The 25217-nt window shown below is 29.2% G+C and overlaps 1 protein-coding gene across 15 annotated transcripts in view; it reads right to left on the reverse strand.

The window, feature by feature from the left end:
• Positions 1–2606: 2606 nt before the first annotated feature.
• LOC129908337 (neurobeachin) overlaps positions 2607–25217 on the reverse strand; it is a 646575-nt gene continuing 623964 nt past the window's right edge. For 9 of the 15 annotated variants that reach the window (XM_055984756.1, XM_055984759.1, XM_055984758.1 and 6 more), the window contains 8 exons: positions 22005–22114; positions 21577–21675; positions 6973–9688; positions 6736–6906; positions 6411–6674; positions 6137–6333; positions 5855–6006; positions 2607–3356 (listed from right to left, as the gene is read on the reverse strand). In XM_055984756.1, the coding sequence (XP_055840731.1) occupies positions 3266–3356; positions 5855–6006; positions 6137–6333; positions 6411–6674; positions 6736–6906; positions 6973–9688; positions 21577–21675; positions 22005–22114 (3800 nt within the window). In that variant the 3' untranslated portion in view covers positions 2607–3265. The remainder of the gene's footprint in view (positions 3357–5854; positions 6007–6136; positions 6334–6410; positions 6675–6735; positions 6907–6972; positions 9689–21576; positions 21676–22004; positions 22115–25217) is intronic. The other 6 variants (XM_055984764.1, XM_055984763.1, XM_055984762.1 and 3 more) reach the window with 1 other exon arrangement.

Below are 25217 nucleotides of genomic sequence, written 5' to 3' on the forward strand. Positions count from 1 at the left end.
TAGTAAAATTCAACACATTTCTTCAACATTTCTTGACTTTTCCAGTATGATGAGTTGCCATATATGATGAAATGTGCTCTAATAATTTGGATCGATCCTAGTAAAGGGTATTTAAAAAAACAACTTACCAAAATTATATTTCCGAATAAATATAAGAGCAACTCTAGATGATTTTTTTTCCAGTTTTGAACCATAGAAAACACAAAATAAAACAATTCCATCTATTTTTAAATCATTTTTCATTTATTGAACATAATAATAATTCATTATTCACCATATCAATATTTATAATAATTATTTTTTTTTTTTCATTTTGTATGTTAAAATTTAAGTTATCTGCATATATTTTTTGTTTTCACCTTTATCTTCTGTTTTATTTTTATATTTAAGTAAATTAGCTTTAAGTTTTTTTTTATTTCATTTATTTTTTATACTTTTACTTAATTTCAAACATCATTGACAAAATATAATAAATATTATAATTGTATCAATAAAATTACTAAATTTTCCACATGTTTTTGTTTTTTTTTTTTTTGTTTATTTACTTCATTTTTATTTTTTAATTAAAATTTAGCCACGCGTAGTTATGAATTGATGTTTTATTTTGTTGGGACTAAAAAATTTTGTTAGTGTTAGTGTGAATGTTTTTGTGTTTTTTTTTTTTTTGTGTATAGTTTTATTTTTTATAATTATCGTGCAAATGCAATAAAGAATTTTTATACTTCTAAAAAAAAAGTTAAATTTTGTTTTCGGACACATTATATTATAATAATAATGTAAGTTTAATTTATGTGTCTGTGTTTTTTTTTTAATAATTTTATTTTTTTTTTGTTAAATTTACTATATTTATATTAAAGATGCATACAAAAATTGTGTTTTTTTCTAATTTAAAAAATTTTCATTTTAGATATTTTTTGTTTTTATATATAAATTACTGCAAAATAAAATTTAAAAAAAATTCTTGCTGGCTTTTTGAATAAACTACAGCTATGCTTGTTGAAAGTTTACTTTGTTATGTATTTTTTTATTTGGCATTTATTTTAAAATTTATTTACTCTATATTTACATTTATAAAATTTGCAAACATAATTTAAAAAAAAAAAAAAATATTTTTAAGAAAAGATTGAAAAGGAAAATAAAAATATATGAGTGTTAATTAAAAAAAAAAAATATTAAAATAAAAACCTAAAACCCACCACCTTTTTATATTTTTTTTTATTTGATTAACAAAATTGTTTATAAAGGAATTAACATAACAGATCTACACCATTTTGTTTGTTTAATTATTTACACGTGTTTTCTTCTTATTTTTTCAACATGTTCACATATTTTGTTGTTGTTTTTTTTTTACTTTAAGATCTAAAGTTATCATTACAAATATTTTTTTTTACTTTCCATATTTTGTAATGATTTTTTTTTTTAATAATTTTGGACAGAATAGCGAGAACGTATTTTTAAAATACGTTAATATTATTTTCTAGAAAACAAAAAAATTGCGCCATAGTTAATTATATTAATAATATTTTTTTTTATTATTTTTAAATAGTATTAGATTTATTTCGTGTTTAAAACTTATATTATTTATATTTAATTATTAGCTAAGCGTTATTTGTTTGTTGTTTTTTTTTTTTTTTTTTAATATTTTTAATAATATTGGATGGCGGAATGTTAACATTTTCACAAAAATAGTGTAGGTATTTATTACTTTCACATTTTTTTTTTTTTTATTTATTAAATATATTATATATTTTTATGTATGTATATAAATATTGATTTATTTAATTATTTTTTTTTTTGTTTGTCTTTTATTCATTTTATTATTTTTTTTATTCAATGATTGTTGTTGAGCCTAACACAAAAAATGGCTAAATAATGATTTAAGCAAATTTTTTGTATGGCTTTAATGTTAATTTAAAAACAAAAACAAAAAATATTATAGGAATCGTAAATATGCAGAATAAAGATTTTAAAAAAATATTTAGATATTCTGCTGTGTAAATTATAAAAAAAAAATGTTTAAATTCAATAAAAAGGACGTAATTGATGTTGGACGAAAATTAGTAAAATTTATTAAAAATAGTTAATAAAAAAATTAAGTACTACTTGTTGAGGGCCATTTTCAAAAATACCTTGTTAACAAATTTATTTAAGTAAATCGCTTCAAGGATTTCAGAGGAAGATATTTAGAAAACAGAATTAGAATTTCGAGTTTCCTTAATTAAAAAAAAAAAAAAATTGAATCTCGATTCATATTCGGGGCTAGTAAGTTTGCATTTATTTTTAAGTTTTAAATTAAAAAAAAAAAATTAAAACAAAATGAAAATAAATATTTCTTAGCACAATATTTACATCATAAGTAAGTTACATTGTTTTCGGCAGTTTTTTTACTCAAAAACATGTTTCTTTTTTGTTTTCCTTTCTTTCCATATCCGATTTGTATTTGTTTTTAATTTTTTTAATTTTTATATTTAATATATTAATTTTTTTTTTATGAAAAATATTTTCTAATTTTTTTTGTTATTTTATTTTCTGAATGAAATCTATCAACGCACTTAAGCAAATACTTTTATTTTTTCTCTGAATAGAGAGAGCACTAAGTTAGTTACTTTTCTTTATTTATTTATTTTTTTTTTTTTTAACCAAGCGTCTATGTGTCAAACGAACTTTTTTTCTTTACTAATTAGGTTTTCAATTTTTTTTTTCTTTAATTTTAAATTTTAATACTTAATTCTTTATTTTTTTTTTTTGTTTTGTTTCTAAGTTACGTACTTTTTTTTTTTAATCACAATCTCCGTTTCTTATTTAAATTTTTGTTTTTTAATTTAAGTATTTTGGCCACTGTTTATTTTTGTAGGGAATGAAAAATTAGTTTTTTTTTTTATTAAAAAATATTAAATTAAATAATTTGTATAGGTAGTATTTCTACCTATTTTATTCTACAAGAACGAGATGTAATTTAAAAAAAAAAAAACAATTCTAGAGAATTTGCAAATATAATTAAGTACTTCGGTGATAAGAGTTAAGTTTTTTTTTTTGGCTTCATTATGGAGATGTGTATCATAATGTTGAAGTTATTTTTGTTATTTATTTTTTTTATTTTTATTAATTTCGTCTTTAGTGTAAAAGTTTATTTTTACGTCGAGTTTTCCGAATTGTCTATATATTTCTTGATAAGTTTATTTATTTATTGTTTTTGTTTTTGTTTTGTTTTCTATTTTCAGTTATAACGATATCTGGGATGTCTATGGAATATACCATACATACATTAGTAACGCTGTTGATATTCATGATGCCATCGATTAAAATCAATGTGGAATACAATAATTGATCCTGTTGATAGACCCGCTAGGAGATATCTGAAAAGAAAAAAAAATTTTTTTAAATTTTAAATTAGTTGCACACTTTTTACGTGTTACTTAAAACTAGCACTTAAATTAACTTGAGCTTTAGTTTTTATGAAAAGTCTCGTTCTCTATTGAAGGTATTAGAAAACTAATTTTTGGAATAACAATAAATTTTTTAATCATTTTTTTTTTGAAAACGGTCCTTTGATTTTTTTTTAAATTCTGTTTTTATGTGTTGAATTAATTCTTTTGAATGATTTTTTTTAAATATTTTAAAAATATTTTAAAATTTTGCATAGTTCTGGTATACGGTATACCTTAAAATGTTTAATTTTTTTTTTTTTTCAGAATTAATTATAGTATCATTCGTATAGTAAAATAAAAACAAAACAAAAAAAAAATGTTTTTAAAATTATACAAACAACTTTTTAAGAGGTTCCAGTTCAGAAAACAAAGTATTCTGCTTAGTTTTTTGTGTTACTAAGAATTTTTTGAAAAAAAAAAAAATATTGTTAACAATAATTACAAATTTTCAAGGTTTATGGCAAACATTTTTTTTTGGAATCGATACAAAACAAAAAAAAAAAAATAAAATGCACGACTAGGTCGCACGAACTTGCTCTTAGAGTTAAAATTGCTTAAATTTTGAACACTTTTTATATAGCAATTTGGAAAATGTAGGTACCTACAACTATATAGGTAAAAAAAATAATAAAAAAAATAAAATTCGTTTTTAAAAAAAATAAAATAAAATCTGAAATCAAATTGCCCTCCAAAACAAGTATTCAGTTTTGATTGATATATTAAGATGCATTTTTAGTAAACAAAATTTCAAAATCGTTAGAGCCGTTTTTTAAAAAACTAATTTTTTATAAATGATTTTTCGGAAAAAAAGTTTAAAAATGAAATTGGAATGCCATTTTGTAAAAATCACTAATCAACATCTAAAAACAAAATTTTAAAAAAAATTCAATGTCCCGTTTTCGAAAATTTGATTTTTGAAAAAAAAATTTTCAAATTTTTTTCAAAATCCAGAAATTATTTTTTGAAAATTTTATTTTTGGTTTAGGTATATTTAAATTATATAAACGCTTCTTCACAAAAAGTTTCGAATAATCGGTTCTGGAGACAATCGGATTTGAAAAAAACGGTTATATGGCAGGTACAGTTAATAATGATTTTCAAAAAAAAAAATTTTTTCATTAGAAGATAGACCTTGTTTTAAAACTAACATTTGAATTTTTTCAACAAAATCGTTAGAGCCGTTTTTGAACAATTTCAACTTTACTAAAATCGGTTAATGACAAGTACCGTTATTTTTGGTCCAAAAAAATTAATTCCAAAAATTCCTCTGGAGAGTCTCCAAAAAATGCTACATACCAGTTTGAAGTCAATCGGTCCATCCGTTTAGGCTGTAGCTAGTTATACAGACAGATAGACTGACAGACAGACAGACAGACAGACAGACAGACAGACAGACGTACTTCCGGGACCCACTTTTTTGGCATTCTCTACCATCGTAATATCATGGAAAAATGTTATCTCAACTTTTTTTTTTACGAATGCATAACTTGATATATAGTTACCGTGACCATATTTCTGGAAGCGAAACCCGGGACAGATAAAAAAATTCGTTGGATCGTTTTGAAAATATTGATTTTTAGGTAACGAAATTCTTACGTGTGCTAATGGAGAATTTTTAATAGTTTGTCACTCCCATTTATTTGTCCAAGCAATTTTTCTTTTAGCAAAAGTTTTTTGACTTTGGATATTAGAAAAATTTTCGTTTTGCTTCAGCAACGTACTAGCTTTATCCAAAAAATTAGAAAAATTTTAATTTCCAGCCACTGTTTTCTTGTTTTTCGTACAAAGTATTTAAAATATTGAATACAAAAATCAGAGAATGTCCAAATACGGGACAATCACGGGACAAATTACAAAATACGGGACACTTACACGTCCCGGGTTTCTTAAATAAAAACCCGGGACAAGCTGTAGAAATACGGGACAGTCCCGGGTAAACCGGGACGGATGGTCACCGTATATATAGTACCTATATCGCAAGTAAAAATTTGAAGAAAATTCATTGTATCGATTTAAAAAAATTGTATTTTGAAAAAAAAAAATGTTTTGAATTAAAAAAAAAATTTATATATATGTATAACTTGGTATTTATTTTTTTTATGTTATCATTTTAGTCTTTCGCAAAAAAAAAAAAATCAAAAAGTCAAAAATATCAAAAAAAAATTTAGGTATATCGATATGACATTAAAAAATTAAAATTATTTGAAAACTTGTTAGTTCTATCTTTAAAATTACTTTAGCAAAAAAATTGTCCTTATTTTCAGGCAAAATGTTAATGGAAAAGTTATTGAAGCATCTTAATTCTTATAATATCTATTCGCTGAGAAATATTAATTTAAACTATATATCAACCATGAAATTAGAATATTTATATAAAATTATATTAGTTTCGTTCAATCAACATTTGAGTGATAGTTTCAACTTACTTTTGATCATGCGTCAGTGCCAATGATCGAATTCCAGCATTACATGCTGGGAATGCATACAGTGGTGCCAAATTGAATGTTCTCCACACTTCGACGATACCACGATCTCCAGCTGTCATCAGATACTCACCGTCCCGTGATAAAAGCATGCACTATTAAAAATAAAAAGAACAAAATGAAAACAAAAAATTATAGTTAGTTAAAATAAATTATACAAGGAAAACCTATTTAATAAGGTTTAAGGGTCTCGTTAATAAAGACTTTAGACTAAAATCAAATTACCTGTAAATTATCATTATGCGACTCATGCCTAAGCATTTTTCCATTGATTGTGAACGCAGCTACGTTACCCTTATCATAATTGATCACAATGAAACCTTCCCTCGACATTGCAATCAATTCTGGTGAATAAAAGTCCGAAGGAGGATCAAGTGATCGCAATAGATCACCAAATGTAGTGTGAATTAGAACTGGACCATCTGTAGTAAAAAATTTTAGAAAATATTTGCAAAATAAGAAAAAAACTTAAGGTCCAATTATGAATTTCCAAACTCACTTGTAGATCCAGAAACTACAAGTCCCAATTCAGCACTAATCACAACCGAAGTAACAGCTTGTTCATGTCCCGTCAAGGTAGCTCTTGGCGTCGGAACATCTCCCTCCCCAACGATGCTCTGAGTTCTAGCATTCCAATGCCACAACAGAACCGTACAATCCGATGATCCCGATGCAATATAACAATCGGAGGTTATATTACATTCGGAACGTGAAAGGCAGGTGACAACACCAAAGTGTCCAAAGACAATTTGAACGATTTTTGCTAAAAAAAAATAGTTATCGTCAGACCATAGTAAAAGTCAAGACTTTTAAGAAATAACTACCTGCTTCCGTAGAGAAAACCCTAAAACTGTTATCCCAAAATCCGCATGCAATCAAAAATCGACTATCCACAGTGGTGACAAAACAATTCGAACGGATTTTCAACATTTGACTGAAATTATCACCCAAATGACGACGAATCATTGGATTATTGTGTCCAGTATTTTGTGTAGCTAAAGAATTTCAAAAACTTTCATAAAAACCCCATTTTCAACCTATAAAATGACTTAAAAACTTACATAAAACAGGATCCATTGTGAGTGGTAAATTTGAGCCAGCTGATTGCGTTGATTCCGCATAACTCGGACTCTGGACGGATGCCGTATAATTGCAATTCCATCGATTAACGGCAAACTGATGACCAGCTGTTACCGTTACCACCGATGGCAGCGACAACTGCGGATAAGTATTCGCTGATATATGTATAATCGGCGAATTGAGATGGAATTTCATTGACATGCAAACATCATCGGGCATCGCACTAAACATCATCGGTGACAAATGCATTGCCGAACTTCGTGGCGGATGAGGTTCCATCAAGAGCTGCGAAGGGGTCTGACCGAAATTACGAATTTGATTCTCGACAGCTTCTCGCATAACAGGATCAGCGATCGCGTCCAATTCTACACTTCCTTCATAGGTGAGATAGTAGAAGACATTGGTGGCACGTACAGCTTCAGGCCCTCGTTGTTTATACCCAAAGATCAAGTCGATCCATTGATGAAGTTGGCACGAAACGAACTCAGACTCCAATGCCATCCGATTGATACGCACAAACTCCTCAGGGGTCTTTGACCATGGTGGCAATTCGACGTCAGAAACTAAAGCTCCATCTTCCCGGTGACCTAGCCGATAACCCGATGAGTTATAGAACATTTCCGGCAGGAAATACCATTCCGGAATTAGTTCCTTCACATCGGAAGTATCACGTTGAGCATTCTTCCACGACAGCGAGACCGAAGAGAACAACCGATCGGGATAGTCAAATTTACCGCCCTGTAAGGCTAAGAACATCGTGGTGAAAGGCTCCACACGCACCAACCAATTTAAAGTGAAGCTGGACGTAGAATAGTGGGTGCCATAGTGGAATGGCGGAATTGTATCATTCTCCCAACTCTCATATCGTTCCTCGAAATAAGCTCGCCGACTGGGATTCAATGCTCCAATAGGCTTTGATAGATCTCTATAATTCGACGGTTGGCTAAGGTCCAAATCCTTCGAGTCGTAATTGGTTAGAACCCATGGGAATATCGGATACTGATTGAGGTCGTTATAAGTCCGCCCAGCAATCGTATTGAGGAACATCAGGTATTCAAAGTTAGATATCTCCCTACGCTGCCATTTCTGTGTCATATTCGAATTCCGCATTAGCTGACGCGGTGACATCATCGATGCCCTCCTTGTCTGCGGTATACCATATTTAATACCCACCCCAACTCTGGGTAAAGCTTTGATGACTTTCTTAACCGTGTGCTGGTCGGGGAAAGCGAACAAGATCGACGTCCGACTTGCTAGGAATATTTCCAATGCAACATTCTGCAGCAAATATCTTCGCGAGAATATTGCACGAACTTCAGAGAAATACCATTTGCCATGCAAATGATCACAATATTTTAAAACTTCTTGTTCGATTTTTTGGAATTCTGGATGATCTTCATCAACTTCGAAGAACATTTCGGTGCTAGTGATAGATACAGTGCCCGGTGCAACTAGCCCTGGAGCGATCAACTTGGCTTTGGTGCTAATGTTGACCGGCCCGGTCAGATCTAAATCAAGTTCGCGATCCTCGATCAGCAGCTCGGCGTCATCTAGCAAATCTGTAGAGTGTTGGGATGATTGATGCGATCGAGTGACGGCAATTTGTGTGTGGAATTCATCACGAGTTTGCATGATTGCATCTTCTGGGCCGCCATTTTCTAGAGCCGCTTTGAGGGTAGCCTGCGGATGGCTAGAGCCTCGTGGGTTTTGAACCATTCGTTTGCGTCGACGTGCGTCGTCTTCCCAGGCGTCGAGTTTCCAGTAGGCTGGTTTGACAACACTCCCACTGGACTCACCCCAGGCTCCATGTCGATTGCACATGATATTACGGACTTTTTCCAATAGTCTGCTAGCAATCACATTGTCTCTTCTGCGAGCAGCAGTTATTAGATGATCACACATGCGTTCTTCTTCCCGTCGTTCTAACAGAGTCTGAGCACATTGAGACTCAAAGTCAGCGTGTTTAAGGACATCATCGGCACGCATTCGGTTCAGGATGAATTCAGCCTCATTGGCAACTCGGACAATGTGATCTTTCATGGCGTGGGAGAGTAGACGACCCTCATTGATCAGCTCAATAAAAGCTAAGCCAGCGTGTTTCTGAAGGCTGTTCTGCCATTCTTGGGAGCACAACAACATTACAAGTTCCACAACTGACTGGCTATTTTTGAACGTTGTCAAGCCTTTTCCCTCCATCAGTAATTCCTGTCCATGTGAACCGACTAGGGTTTTCGATAGGAATGGTGCAAAATCGACCATGATTTCTCGCAACAATGGACACACTGGGCCAAGGGCGATTTCAAGCTTTTGTGTTAGACTAGCTTCGCGGGATGGTGTAGTCATTGGTAGTTGACCAACTAGTGGTGGCTTAATTGGCAATTCTTCGGGTCTAGATCTTTGTCCTTGTGACGATGATTGACCGCCTCCACCAAAACTATCTTGTGGAACGCGTACAACCGAAATTTCTGAATCTGGTTTATCTCCGCGTTCACCACTTGGGACTAGATGGTTTATATGACCTTCCATGTCACGCATTTTCTCATTGCCATCTTCATTTAAATTGACATCTGTCCAACTTTCGTCATTTGAATTGCTGGGTTTATTGTCATCGACCATTATTTCGCTAGAAGATTCAACTTCTTGAACTTCATTTTCGGTTGAGTTCATGTTTAGTGAGGCTGCATCGGAATCGACACTCTGAAAAAAAAAATTGGGAAAAAAGAAGAAAAACAAAATTTTAGGTTAGGTTTGGTATGTGTTGAAATGGTGACAAGTCTTCTAAACTAAATACTCGGGTGTTGTTATAAGTGTATGTGAATTATAAGGACAAACGGTTTATTTGCAATTAAACATAACACGATTTATAGCACGCAGCAGTGATTGGCAGACTAAAGATAGAGTTTATTTTTTTCAGACCTGGAAGTTCATAACCATGTTTTTTCTTTAACAAAAGTAAAAGAAAAAAAAAACTTAGGAAGGCTTATAACAAGATTCAAGATCTATTAAAAAAATACACCTTGGAGAACTTCCTAAATTTGTATCTCTTGTCTTATACTCTGGGGTCGGCAAGCTCAACTAACATTTTTGCTTCTATAAAGCTCTACGGTTTACTGGAAATAATATAGGCCTTTCTTTCGCTTAAAATTGAGGGAATTCGGAGGTATCAACAAACTGACGTTCAAATTGACCAATTTTGTTGTTGATATTTGCATTCTTACATTATTTTTGATGTTCGAATGTTCCGAAGAACACATAAATGATATAGCTAGTCCCGACTTGTGTCATAAAGTTTCAGGAAGTGTAAGATGAACCTAAAGCTAGTTCTTTGTGCAGAAGCACACTCGTAGTTCATCATCTGAAAGTTATTATTGTTTTTGAGAATTCGAAACTGAAACAAAACCGACAAATTTAAAACTAGCCAGAGCCTCAAGGTCTTGTGTGCTGAATATGTGAATTTTCTGGATGACTCTAAACTAGGATCTAGTGAGTACCTACCAGTATCAGTCGAAGCCGCTGATATGACGATTTCCACTGATTTTCACTAATTTCCACATATTGACCGAACTCCTGGTTAAATATGAAAAATGCAGGTGGACGTATACCAAGTTTCAGGCCTATAAATATCTGCTCTAGTGAAAGTTCGGAATTGCAACGAAACTACTACCAGAGTATCAGAAGTACTCTGCCGTTGATCTACTGGTTGCCACTTGGCGATCGAAACTAAACTCTTCAGCCAGTATGAAAAATGCAGGTTGTAAGGGCTATAAATGTTTGAATCTTTGATGCAGAGAAAGTTCGGAATATTGAAGAATGAATTTTGGTTCACACTGACTTCTAAGAAGAAAGAAGTGAGAGAAGGGAAAACAAGGTAAATTCTTTAGGGTTCTAAGTATTTCTTTGGTAGAGGTAATATTTGGAAGTTTTGAAAACAAAGACTTTCTACCCACAAATAAATTTCAACTTTAAAAAGCAGGAGTAGAAATTATGATTATTCTGATTTATAGGAAGAAACACTTTTCGAAACGAAGAAGAAAAAAATATCAGTCCACACTTGCAACAATAAGCTAGAATTGTAAGTAACATAATTTTAAGTAACATTAAAGTCTGAAAGTGCGAATAATTTGAAATCTTTAAGCAAGTGGAAGATGACTTGGTCATAGTCGATACGAAGAATTCATCTATATTTATTTCAGACATCGTTTCAGCCAAAAATATAAGCCGATTCCCAGTGACTAACAAACCTCAGTAATTTTCTGTGCAACTTTGGAAGGGGATAACATTTTTTTTAAAGTCCAAATGGTTAAGATGAGAATGCACTTTTTCGTGACTCTTTGATAATTTTGTTTCGCAACATGGAGAACCCTAGAATAAAATAAGGTCAAGTTGTATAATAGACTCGATTTGAACCCAGTACCTCTATAATGACAGTCCATCACTGTTTTTAAGGGTTAAGAAGTCATTTAACTCGTAAATACCTTCACAAGTAACTTAGAAAATCTTGTATTGACGGAGCATTGTGTATATGGTCAGAAAAAAAATATTTTTTTTCTAATTTTTTCGCAATACCTACAAGAAAAAATAATTCATCGACTTATAATAGCCGTGTTTTATTGGTACTCAGTATTTTGAGTAAACATTTTATGCTGTAAATAACAACAATTGATTACTTTTATTTATTTATTAATAAATCTTAATTGTTGAAGGGTCAAAAATGTATAAGTTTAGAAAAAAAATTTCTCTAAAAACCAACAAATAAAAAACTTTTGTTTATCCTTAGCAATCTTTTGTTGTTGCTTCCAGTGTAAAACTTTACTGAGGTAAGTACTGAGTTACCAATAAAACACGGCTAATATATCGAGTGGCAATCGGCGAAAACATTTAATCGAAAAACAATCCCGCCAAAAAAATTGTTATTGAATGAAATCCATGGCACGGAATTTTTTTTTTATTGAAAGGGTTAATATTTTGGTTATAATGCCTATTTCTTTTCTTTTGGTATAGTCACCCTTGATTCTCAATAAATTTCTGGAATTAAAAAAGATCAAAATCAAGATAGAATTAATTTGACGATTTCAACAATTTCAACGATTCAGAATATTGTTGTGGCAAGTAGCCGAATTAGAAAAATGTTGGAACCAAAAATACATGTTTTGGCTTAATTTTAGTGTTTTTTAGTTTAATTTTCATGCTTATTCGAGAGCGTAAAATTAAATTTTTAAATAATAACAACGAAGAATATAAGCGAAATTGTTGTCACTGTTCTTTTTATATTTCGTGTTTTTTTTTTTTTTTTTATAAAATATTTGGATTCTAAAGGAGCCTCCAGTCGCCTAGCTCAAAATTAAAAGGGCCAAAATTTTATAAATCGGTAATCAAAATTTAATGGAGCGAGTGCAATATTCAAAGAGCTTGTTATTTTAGACGTGTTGCTATTCCAAAAATTTTTTTGCTATGAATTTTCTCGCGTCTGAGACGTGTGGTTTTTCAAACAATGAAATTGAAATTTGAATGACTTTTAAAGCATTGAAAATTAAAATTGATGTTTTTGAAATCAAATTAAAGAAGTTCTTACTCAACCAAAAATTCAAAAATTCAATTTTGTGACTTAAGACCTTAAGGACGACAAAAATTGTCATTCTCATCTAAATTGCTTTTAGCGAATTTTTATTCGATGGAATATTATTCAAAGAAGAATTGTTGTTCAATGAATTGCTTTTTTTTTAGATCAATTGTAATCGGAGACTTGTAATTCGATAAATATAGAAAACCCCTATTAGGCAGGAATGACCTCAGCACCTCAGCCAACTTTTGTTTGCATATCAGAAAACGCTATTAGGCTAGGCGCACACATGCGATTTCAGTCGTGCGATTATTTAGTCGCAAAAATGGATCACACGGATTTCAATGCCGGTGAACACACATGCTTCTAAAAAATAGCCGCGATTTAAAAATTGAAAATTGTCCCATTTTTTTGGCGACGCGATTGTCGCAAATTAAAATGGAACAAATGGACCAGTATAGTTGTGCACACACTTGCGACTAAACCGAAAACGACTAAAAAGTAGCAGTCGCAAAGAGGCCAAATCATGAGCACACATGCGATTTTCAACCACTCGATTTTTTAGACGCAAGAAATGAAACACATTATTTTAAATGAGAGCGCACAGACTTGCGATTTTAAAATCGCAAAGTTTAAAAAAATGGATCCGGTTCTATTTTTCGCGATTTTTTTTTTTGCTGTACATAAGGATATATTATACAGAATATAATGCAAATTCCCGCACGTGCGATACTTGGAACAATTATTTTAAGTACAATAATGGATATTACTAGAAAGTGTTGTATAGTGGCTCTTTTTTTATAAACGATAGGAAATTTAAAAGGACAATTCCATAAAATTCATAAAAATTTAAGAGAAGGCCCTCAGAAATGTACCCAGTACTATAGAATGAGTAAACAATGCTTTTGTGAAATAATGGTACTCGTGGGGCCTTAAATAAGATACAAACATACACATTGCAGAGAATTTATTTCTATTTCTAATCTGGTAAACAAGCTGTCAAACCCTTACCAAATTTTGAGACATTTATTACTTTACCACTTTTACCAGAGCTTACACCGTTTCATGAATTCACCTTATCATAAAATCCGATCGTAGATACCATTTGTATGAAATTTTCTATTACGAACGGATTTCGTGATTGTTTTCTTTGCGGTCATTTGATCATTAGATTTGAACAGTGAGTATCTCCTGGCTCTTTTGATCTTGAGATGATGCATTTTTTTTTATCGAAAAACGTTCAACTTTCTTTCGACCAAACATAATGTTTTTTCTTGCAATAAAAAATAGTCGCGCGATTTTTTAGTCGCAAGTGTGTGCACGATAATTTTATGTTGCGACTGCGATTTTTTAGTAGCAACGACTGAAAATCGCATGTGTGCGCCTAGCCTTACTCAATAGGAAGTATAAAGAAGTAAGTGAAACGTATTTACGGGATGTAAACAAATTTAGAAATACTTTTACCTAATAGATTTTTAAAAACACAAATTTAAGAAGATTTATAAAAAAAAATGCAAGTTTGAGCCCCCACCCACGCTTATTCCATCCAGTCTGCTTTCTTCCAATTTGGCATTTGCTTATCCCACCCCTATCCAACAATTTCATGAAAAAAAATTCCATTTCCCGAGTCAGTCCGAAAACTTGCAACTATCTCTTAGACTATTACACCGTTTCATGAATTCACCTTATCATAAAATCCGATCGTAGATACCATTTGTATGAAATTTTCTATTACGAACGGATTTCGTGATTGTTTTCTTTGCGGTCATTTGATCATTAGATTTGAACAGTGAGTATCTCCTGGCTCTTTTGATCTTGAGATGATGCATTTTTTTTTATCGAAAAACGTTCAACTTTCTTTCGACCAAACATAATGTTTTTTCTTGCAATAAAAAATAGTCGCGCGATTTTTTAGTCGCAAGTGTGTGCACGATAATTTTATGTTGCTTTTTTAGTAGCAACGACTGAAAATCGCATGTGTGCGCCTAGCCTTACTCAATAGGAAGTATAAAGAAGTAAGTGAAAAGTATTTACGGGATGTAAACAAATTTAGAAATACTTTTACCTAATAGATTTTTAAAACACAAATTTAAGAAGATTTAAACAAAGTGAGTTAATATTGATTCTTTATTAAAAATTAAAAAAAAAAAATTAAATTATTTTTGTATGTCATCCAGATCTGATCTATTACCTTTGCCTTTATAATTGCTCTTTCTTTCAATTCGTGTTGTGAATAACATTGTGAATATATTATTTGAATTATTATTAATTCTAAGCTAATTAATGGCAATTACCTTTTTTTTTATTTTTGTAGTAGAAGTGGTTTTATATGCGGGTGAATATTATAAAAATATTTTCTTTTCTTTGTCTATTTTCATAATACCATCAAGGATGATATTTTGAAAGTGCTTGAGCATTATATTGGGCGTAACAAACAAAAATAAAAACACAAAGCAAACACTTTAGACAAAAAAAAAAAAACAAAAACAACAAAATTCTTTAAATAAACAAAGAATTTTCATTTACCTACACACTAATAAGATAAAAGCTAAACAAAAGCACATACAATACACACGCAATCAAATACAAACAAAAACAACATACAATACAAAAGAAAAACAAAAATAAAAAAATTGAGAATCAAAATTATAAAAGGATCATTAATTAGTTTGAATTAGAGAGAAAAAAGGATGTCTTTTTGTTGTTGTTGTGAATGTGTGTGTGTTCATTCTGATGTGCGTTTGAAACAAATTTGACTTTTATACCGCCACACACACACACATGATGGTTAGAAAACCAAAAACTATACCTAAATGAATAGAATGAGAAAACTAGAACTAGAGCAATGAAAATGAATTAAGTTTTGTGCATAGTGTGTTTGGGTTATCCAATTCATTCAAGCATACTCATTTGTTATCCTTGGGTTCAACACTAGTATAACTATATGGGCTTTTGGCAAAATATCCTTTATTTCTTTTTCCTGTTGCTAGCAGGAGCCAAAAGGTACATATACATTACATACGTACAAAACAGCCGAAAAGCAAAATTGTTCTCTAGAGACGCACTATAATACAATGTATAGGTACATTTTGTGATTTATATGTTAGAGTATTGTGCAGTCTGTGTATTGTAGGTGATTATTTTTGGGGAAAAGGTATCCTTGAAATCATGATACTACGGATTTTTTTGAATAAAAGTCTTGACAAAAATTTATTTTTACGAAATTGGATACCAAAACCAATTATATCGGAAGTTTTTAATTTTGGGAAAATTATGTACCTATACATTTTCAAAATGAAAAAAAATTGCTTTTCTCAGTTCTAACGATTTTGATCTCGAACACAAAAGCCATTTATTGAACTAAATATTAAAATCAATCATTATTTTTCTGAAAACCTATTTTTGGGTCAAAAAATATTATTTTTATTCTAAAATCGATTTCTTAAAAACGGGTTGAAAAAATAAATTTTCGAAATTTTTATTCAAAAAAATATTTTTGCAGAAAAATTCTAAAAATTCTTCTTACTGGAAAAAATCAAAATGTGTTTTAAAAAGAAATTTAATTTTATTTTCGATTTTTTTTATTTTTCGTTCGTTTTCATAAAAAAACTTAAAATTTTACTGAACAAACTTTTTCCAAAAAATTTCCAGATTTCCACCAAATTAAATTCCCGTAAATAAATCAATATCAAAATCTTCAAAAAACTTCAATTTGATTTTTTTTTGAGAAAATTGCACTGGCACATGACGTGCCAGTGCAATTTGACTACAGATTCAGAATAAGATGATCCTTTACTAAACATAAATCCTTTTTGAAAGTATGTAGATTAGGGTGGGTCAAAAAAATCAAAATTCTTTTTTTTTTTGATTTGGTACTCCGAAAAATCGATTGCTAGGCACCTCTAGAATATACACACCAAATATGAGCTATTAATATTAATGGGAAGGTCCTCCGCTTAGCAATTTTCCATTTTTACTTCAAGCTTCTACTAAAACAAAATCATTTTCTTAAAAATCTACTTTTTAGCAAATTTCTTTACATATTCTTGTAGGAAATTGAACGCTCTACAAAAAAGGCCTCATACACTTTTTTCGTTTATCTAACCGTTTAATAGATATTTGAGGTCCAAAAATCGAGAATGTCTTTAAAAATTCTTAATTTTGTAAAAAATTGGTTAAAGCAATATACTTGATTCCAAGGAATTTTTTATAGAACGTTAAGCCCCTACAAGAATATATCTTGTTAATTCGAAAATAATGAATTTTCAGTGAATTAGAAAATTTTGAAAAGTAAAAAATTTTTTATAATTTTTTTTTAAAATTGACCTCGAATATCTTAGATTAATGAAAAAAGTTATTAAGACCTTTTTTGTGGAACGATCTATTTCCTACAAGAATATGTCTTGCGCATTTGATTATTTTAATTTTTCAATTTGTTACAAAATTAAGAACAAAAAACGAATTTTTAAAGATTTTCTCGATTTTTCGACCTCAAATATCTATTCAACGGTTAGATAAACGAAAAAAGTGTCTAAGGCCTTTTTTGTAGAGCGTTCAATTTCCTACAAGAATATGTAAAGAAATTTGCTAAAAAGTAGATTAGATTAGTAGTAGAAAAAAAAAATATTTTTTTTAGTAGAAGCTTGATGTAAAAATGGAAAATTGCGAAGCGGAGGACCTTCCCATTAATAAAATGGCTCATATTTGGTGTGTATATTCTAGAGGTATATAGCAATCGATTTTTCGGAGTACCAAATCAAAAAAAAGAATTTCGATTTTTTTGACATACCCTAATGTAGATAGTATATGCTTTGGCTCCAAGTCGATTTTTGTGGACCAGTACGATTTGGACAAAATTTTGACTACTTTATCTTTAAAAGTGTACATTTGTTTTCAAATTTTTGTTAAAGGGTGACTTATATTAAATTAACAGCTTTTGACCTCCCGGTAATTTTTTTGGAACATACAAATTTTAAAACATTTTTTTAGTAATTTTTATGGGTAGGTAGGTATATTTAAGTTTTTTTTTTTAAAGAAACCAAAATTTGTTTGAAACAAATTAGCAAAATTTAAAAATAAAAGAAAGTCAGATTTTAGAATTGTGGCCAAAATCAAAAATAAATTTAAACTGTCTCTAAGATTTCAGTTGCTTAAAAAACTTCTTATGCAAGCATTTTTTGGAAAGAAAAATTAGAAATAAAGCTTGTGTGCTTTTTTAGAAATTTATTACTAATCAAAACCTTTGAAACGAAATTTTCAAGAAAATTCATATTAAAAAAAAAAAAAAAAAAATGATCAGAAAATGTAATTTTTAAAAATTTTGATTTCATATTTCGAGCATTGGACATCTATCAATTTAAAAAAAACCGATTATTGCAGGTAAATCTTTATTTGTATTTCAAAAAATTTCAGGTTTGAATACAGGCCTGCTTTAACCATAGTTTTCTAGATATACTAATCTCCTTTGCTTTTCAATAAATGCTATTCAGAAATGTTCAGCCCTAAAAAAATAATTTGAAACTTAAATTTTCCTTTTTTGGTGGTAGAATGGAATTTTTATTTTTGTAAGTTTCTGCTATCAAAAAAACCAAAATCATCCACTGTTATTAATCTTTCGTATACATTCATTGTCCTGTGAGGTCTAATTAAAACGATAAATAGAGAGTGGGTATTATTTGGCTTAAATTCCCGGAATAGACGTTCCGTATGATTGATTTTTTCAAGCAACCATTTTCAACCTAAACGCTTTATTATAATAGCCGCTCTTAACGATATATATGATGGGCTTAGTTGTTATATACTGTGGTTGTTGTTGTTATATACGAGGTATTTTGTTGTACTTATATAAATTTCCCTGGAGATAAGTTTGGATTGTTTTTTGTGGAATGAAAAATGAAATTTATTTAAAAGGTTTTATTTTTTTATGTTCAGCTGTGTTTAGATATCTATCTACCTGAGTGGTTTGTGTTTATTTTGCAATGATGATGGTATACAAACAAGCAAACTAAGCTTAAGCTGCATAAACATAAAACTTTATTTTTTATTTTTTTGCAGAAAAAAAAAAAAAAAATCGTTAAACACTTGAACCGAAAAATCAACAAAAACATTTTCAGTTTTTTTTTTTTTGCTCTCTGTGAATAGAATACACAAAATAATGCACTTGAAGTGTTTGTTTTATGGGATAGTATTTCGTTTATTTTTTTCTAATTTTATTTTTTTGTTGAATGTGTGCGTGTTTTGAATGAAATACCGCAGCCTTCCGCTGCGGGTGGCATTGTGGTGTCGTTAATTTTCCATTAAGAATATTAAAAATTGCAAAAAACATATAGTCGACGCATTAAGAGGTTTTAATGTTTTTTTTTTTTTTTTATTTTTAATAAAAAAAAAATAAAAAAAAGTTGAGGTTTTTTTTGTCAAAATACGGTGATGTATAGAGTTTTGTTCTACAACTTTAGAAAAACCCAATTCGGAATTTTTGGGAAAGAAATGTTATCAAAAAGATGATACAAAATTTCATTTCTATTTTGTCCTGAAAAGTTCCATTAAAAAATTCCAGAAAAAATAATAACTTTTCTAAAAATATAACTTCAAACATAATATGTTAATCAACTCGCTTGCATTGAGGATTGAAAACATAACAGGTAGAGAACCTCTCTAGAAAGTACTCATCATCCAATTATATTCAGTATCCTTGGGGAGAATGCTATTTGTATGGAACACCTACACACAAGTGGTTCGTAGATATAGATATTATGTAGAATGCTTCTCTCTTACATGTTATGGTTATTATCATGGAATAAGCCAGGATTTTTTTTTTGTTCGTCCTTATCCTCATAGCTACATCTGCATTTGCACTTGGATACAACCTCGTTATTTGCATGAATTCCTTTAACTTTTCCAAAAATCAAAATCCTGTCAAATATGCAAGAAAAAAGTTTCATAACAATTTTTTTTTTTTCAATTCTATTTAGGTAACCTTTATCCTTAGGTTTCCTGTTTCGTTAAAAAACATAGAAGAATTAATCTTTTGACAACAAGTCGTTTCTGAGTCGTTAGTGTTGCAGTGGAAAGTTGTTAGCAGTTTTTTTTTTCTGTTTTAAGGAACTCATAGGTGTTTTTTTTTTTTTGTTTTTTAACAACATGAAGAAGTTTTCAATTCAGTCAGTATAGATTTTTTTCTGACAAAGAAGTGGTATATCCTTAATTTTTAAAAGACTTCTAATACCAAACGCAATATCATCTTAAAATATTTACAATTATTACATAGTTAAATTTTCTTCATTTATTTTACACAGACCGTTTTTATAAAATTAAATAACTTTTCAAGCAAAATGCTGATTTGAGAAAAAGTGTGAGTCTGGCCTCATGTGACTATTTTAGAGTCAAAGAGACTTTATGATAAAAAAGTCTTTATTGCAAATCAAAACTTTTTGAAGCAAAAATTAGGACCTTAAGACCTATTTAAAGATCCAAATTTATGAAATAAAAAGTACCTATTCATTACGAATCAGGAGTTTACGTAGAAAAAGTATAAGCTTAAGACCTCTCAAAGGATGCAAATTTATGAAAGAAAAAAAGTCTTATAATGAATTAGGACTTCACGAAGCAAAAAGTATGATCTTAAGACCTCTTTCAAGATGCGAGAATATGAAAGAAAAAGCACTTCATGAAGCAAAAAAATATGACTTTAAGACCTCTTTAATATGCAAATTTATGGAAGAAAAAAGTCTTCATAACGAATTAGACTTCACGAAACAATAAGTGTGACTTAAGACCTCCTTTAAAATGCGAATTTATGAAAGAAAAAAGTCTGCATGATGAATAAGGACTTCATAAAGCAAATAGTATGACTTAAAGACCACTTTTAAGATGCCAGAATATGAAAGAAAAAAGTCTTCATGGCGAATTAAGACTTCACGAAGCAAAAATTATGACCTTAAGACCTCTTTAATATGCAAATTTATGAAAGAAAAAAGTCTTCATAACGAATTAGACTTCACGAAACAATAAGTGTGACTTAAGACCTCCTTTAACATGCAAATTTATGAAGAGTAAAAAACTTCCCTTTACATAACATTCGTAAGACCCACTCTTGAATATGCTTCCCAAGTTTGGTCACCTTTTTACGAATATCATTCACATAGAATTGAAAACTTCATTTCGAAGTAACCTTAAGACCTCTTTTAAGATGCGAGTTTATGAAAGAAAAAAGTCTTCATAACGAATAAGACTTCACGAAACAAAAAGTGTGACTTAAGACCTCCTTTGAAATGCAAATTTATGAAAGATAAAAGTCTTCACGAAGAATCAGGACTTCACGAAGCAAAAAGTATGACCTTAAGACGTCTTTTAAGATGCGAATTTATAAAAGAAAATAGTCTTCATACTGAGTTAAGAACAAATAGTATGAATTTAAGACCTCCTTTAAAATGCGAATTTATGAAAGAAAAAAGTTTGCATGATGAATAAGGACTTCATGAAGCAAATAGTATGACTTAAAGACAACTTTTAAGATGCCAGAATATGAAAGAAAAAGGTCTTCATGGCGAATTAAGACTTCACGAAGCAAAAATTATGACCTTAAGACCTCTTTAAGGATGCAAATCTATGAGATAAAAAAGTTTTTATAACGAATTAGGACTTCACGAAGCAAAAAGTGTGACTTTAAGACCTCCTTTAAAATGCGAATTTATGAAAGAAAAAAGTCGACTTCTTAAGATATTTTTAAGATGCGAATTAGTGAAAGAATCTGGGTCCGCCACAGTATTGAATATTCAAGTGATCCATTAGCGGTATTTTGAGCTCAACTTTACCTTGTATTTTATTGTGCTATTTGTGCATTTTTAAATGTGAAACATAGATACAAAATTCAAATGTTTTATAAAATAAAAAAAAAACTTTAGAATGAAAAACTAAAAAAAAAAAAACAAAAAAAAGTTATTCAAAAACATCCTTTTCTCAAATCAAACAAAAAATTAAAAACAAAAAAAAACAGGAATTTAACTGATTATTTTTATTTGTTTACCTTTGGTAGTTTTTTTGGCATAACAGGTTTAGGTGGTGATAATGGCTGTTGTTGTAGTGGCTTGCCACTGGACGTCGCTGCCGTTACACCCACATTACTCTAACATGCAATTTTATTAGTTTTATTTTAGTTTAAGATTTTTTTTTTTTTTAATTTTAAATAATACTTAAAAATAAATATTAATAGGTATTAAGTTAAAAATAACAAAAGAATATGAAAAAATCCTCTCCTTATCATGCAAAAAGTTTAAACAAAAACTATAATGCATTTTTAATTCTCTCTATATTATCCATTATTTTCAATCCCATCATTTAATTATTATAATTTTTTTTTTTATTTGTTTGTTTCAAGTTTTCCGTTTATTTTTATTTTTTTTTTTAAGTTTAGTTTGAAAAGTAAAGAATAAAAAAACAACTCATTTAACTCACCTTAATTGAAGGAGGTCCACTTGAATGTGAATCGTTATCCGCCAACACTGAAGGATTATTCTCATCAACAACAATGATTTCATAGTCGCCATCCTGAATGGTTCGAGAGCCTAAAATAAGAGTGTAGGCGTTTGCAGGGGAAAAAGAAATAGAAAAAATAAAAAAAATACAGATTCATATATAAGTAAATACAAAGGTTTTTTTTATTTTTTTTGTTTTATATTCATATTTCTTTGAATATAAATAAAGCAAAAACATAAATAATAAAGAAATATAAACACAAAAGGATCCTTGTCCTTCCGAACACTAATTGGAGTAACAAATGCTTGCAGTCAATTAAAAAAAACTAAAATATACAAATAAAATATTCTCTAGAAGGTTCTCTGTTGTAATTGTCCTTTGATTTAAAATTAAAAAAAAAAAAAAAATCTTATATATCAAGTGTTCCAGTGTTGTTTAAAGATGAACAAAATTTTTTTAATACCAATAAATAAAATAATAAGCTTTATTTCATTTTTGAAAATTATCACTAAACTAAAAAATTTTAATCGAGGCAACGTAAATTTTATAAAAGGCCAGTTTTTTTAATTGAGTTTTATAATTTTTTTAAGTGTTTTGAGAAATTTAATTCATAAATTTGAAACACACCCATTTTGTGTATTTTTGTGAAATAAATTTGTTTTTAACATTTTGTTTATATTAATAGATATTGAGAAAAAAAAAAAACATTAAAACCAAAACATCTAAAATGGCAGGAAATTAAAAAAAAAAAAAAAATAAATTAAAACCTATTTTTTAATTTTGAAATTGTGCAACAAAGCAATGCAACATAGGGTAAGCTTTCAATCTTAAAACAATAAAATTCTACTTAACAAAATTTTATACTAATTTTAACATTCCAATCACAAGCATATAAATATGAAAAAATTGGAAAAAAAAAAATATATGTTATGTAGAAATAAAAATTTGTATGAATTAAAATTAAAAAAAAAAAATAAAATAAAATTTAAACTTGTTAATATTAATTTAAAAGTTAATACGAAGAAGTTGGACATTTTAGGTGAAAGGGTGTTCTTTTTTAAGGTTTTCTTTGAAGTTAGTTATACTTAAATATAAGATCAATTTTACAAAAAAAAAACACCCTTTTACTGAAAAATATTTATGTACCTATCGTCACTTTTTATCCTTCATTCATATTATTTAAACACTGATACACCTACTCTTGCAAATTTTTAAAAATATAATATTATTTACATATTTTTATAAATATAACATTTCACAAAGTAATTTTCACAAATCCTTCCAAAAAAGCCCTTTTTATAAAATTTTTATTATGTTACCATTAGCGAGATATTTGGGATTGATAACATGAAAAACCTTTGGAGGGAACACAGAATATATTAATCTCAAATAGCACAAAACCTTTTTTACCCGTGATGCACCTATTCCCTCTTCTTACCATCACACGCTTTTAGAAGTATTTATTGTGAATCATGAACATTATTCAACGAAACGTTGTTTAAAAATTCCGAAAAACTCCGTAAAACTATCAAAATCTGGAAATAGGGGCAAAAAACGGTTTTTTGGACCTTCGCCTATTGACACAAAATCTTGCTTTGTCAAATGTGTACCCATTTTAGATTTCTTTACAGTTTTGGATAGATCACATTTGGACCTTTTCAACAATGTATAAAAGATGTGGTTCGTTTAGACCACCTAGAATTTATAAGCTGACAAATTTCAAAAATTCCATTTTTTTGGTCATTTACCTATCCAATTTCGACATTAATTTAAAATATATGTTTTCAAAACAACATATATTAAAAAAAATTTTATTTCCAAATCGAACAAGATATATTTTATATAAATCGGCTGAAAATTGGCTAAGAAAAAAAAAATTTACGATTTCAACCCAGAGACAGAAACTCGAACGTTTAGTACGATGTAGAGGGGTCTATTTCTACCTCCCCCCTCCCTTTAGGCGGAAGGGGCAATTTTCTAAAAATTAATTTAAAATAAAAAAAAAAAAAATATTAGAAAACGGCAACACTTACAGTCATAAGTGATACCATTTTCGAAAGGCAGAATTGTGCATTTAATTTTTATATCAATATATTTTAACCAATTGTTTTTGAAATAATCGATTTTAAAGTTAAAAATAGGCAAACAAAATTTAAAAAAAAAACTCATTTAATATCATTTTTGTCCAGACTGTGAATTTTAATACAAAATTGACTGATTTTTAGATAACTGTCTCAATTCATTTCAAGAAAACTACTTTTTTATCAGATTTTTTTTTTTTCAATTTTCTCAATATTTTTTTTCCAATGCAATATTTTTTTTAATTGATATTCTTACAACCCAGCTCATGAGAAGGTACCGTTCTACCAAAATTGTTTAATGAAATTTTATGATTTCTGAATCGAGTTCAGCATACCCAAAAAATTTATTATTTTGTTCTGAAACCAAACCACTTTTAACTATAGAGAAATGCTAACAAAGTATAGAAAAAATCGGTTATTAAGATTTTGCAACGGGAACATCTCGAAAACACGAGCCGGTATGAAATTTTTGAGTTTGTATTCAAGTTCAGCACCCTAATAACCTTCGTAAAATAAATATCTTGTTGCCCAGTGCTATTCAAACTCAGCAATTTTCGTGTAAATACAAGAATTGATAATATTAATCGAATTATAACTTTTCCTGTCCTTGAAAAACATTTTTAAAAGTAACTAATTAAAACTATTAAAATAGAAATCACAACAAGAAGTTCGTACAAACATTAATACAAAAACAAACATGTCAAATAAGTAGGTATATACAATACAATACAATACACTCTAACAGCTAACAAGTTCGAAGTGTTAAATTGAGTCTTTTTTTATACGTATACCCAATATCACTTATCAACATGTCAATTCCAAAATTTTCGTAAGTTTCGGTTAATTAACAAAAATAAATTACACCAATCAAATATTCAACAAGGTTCTCCTCTCCGGGTAAATTTCTGTGTGTTTTTATATAGGTAGTTATGTCTATTAACTTGTGTATACATAGGTACTATGGATGGTGAAATGTTAAAACATTCAATTACAAAACCATTTTGCAGCTGGAAATGAAAATGAAAATGGAATGGATGGAATGAAATATTTGGATTCCTGGCATATTTACACTTGAGAGTCAAGAGAGTTTCCATTTCGTCCTTTTCAATTA

Source organism: Episyrphus balteatus, chromosome 2, assembly GCF_945859705.1.
Source record: "Episyrphus balteatus chromosome 2, idEpiBalt1.1, whole genome shotgun sequence".
NCBI lineage: Eukaryota > Metazoa > Arthropoda > Insecta > Diptera > Syrphidae > Episyrphus > Episyrphus balteatus.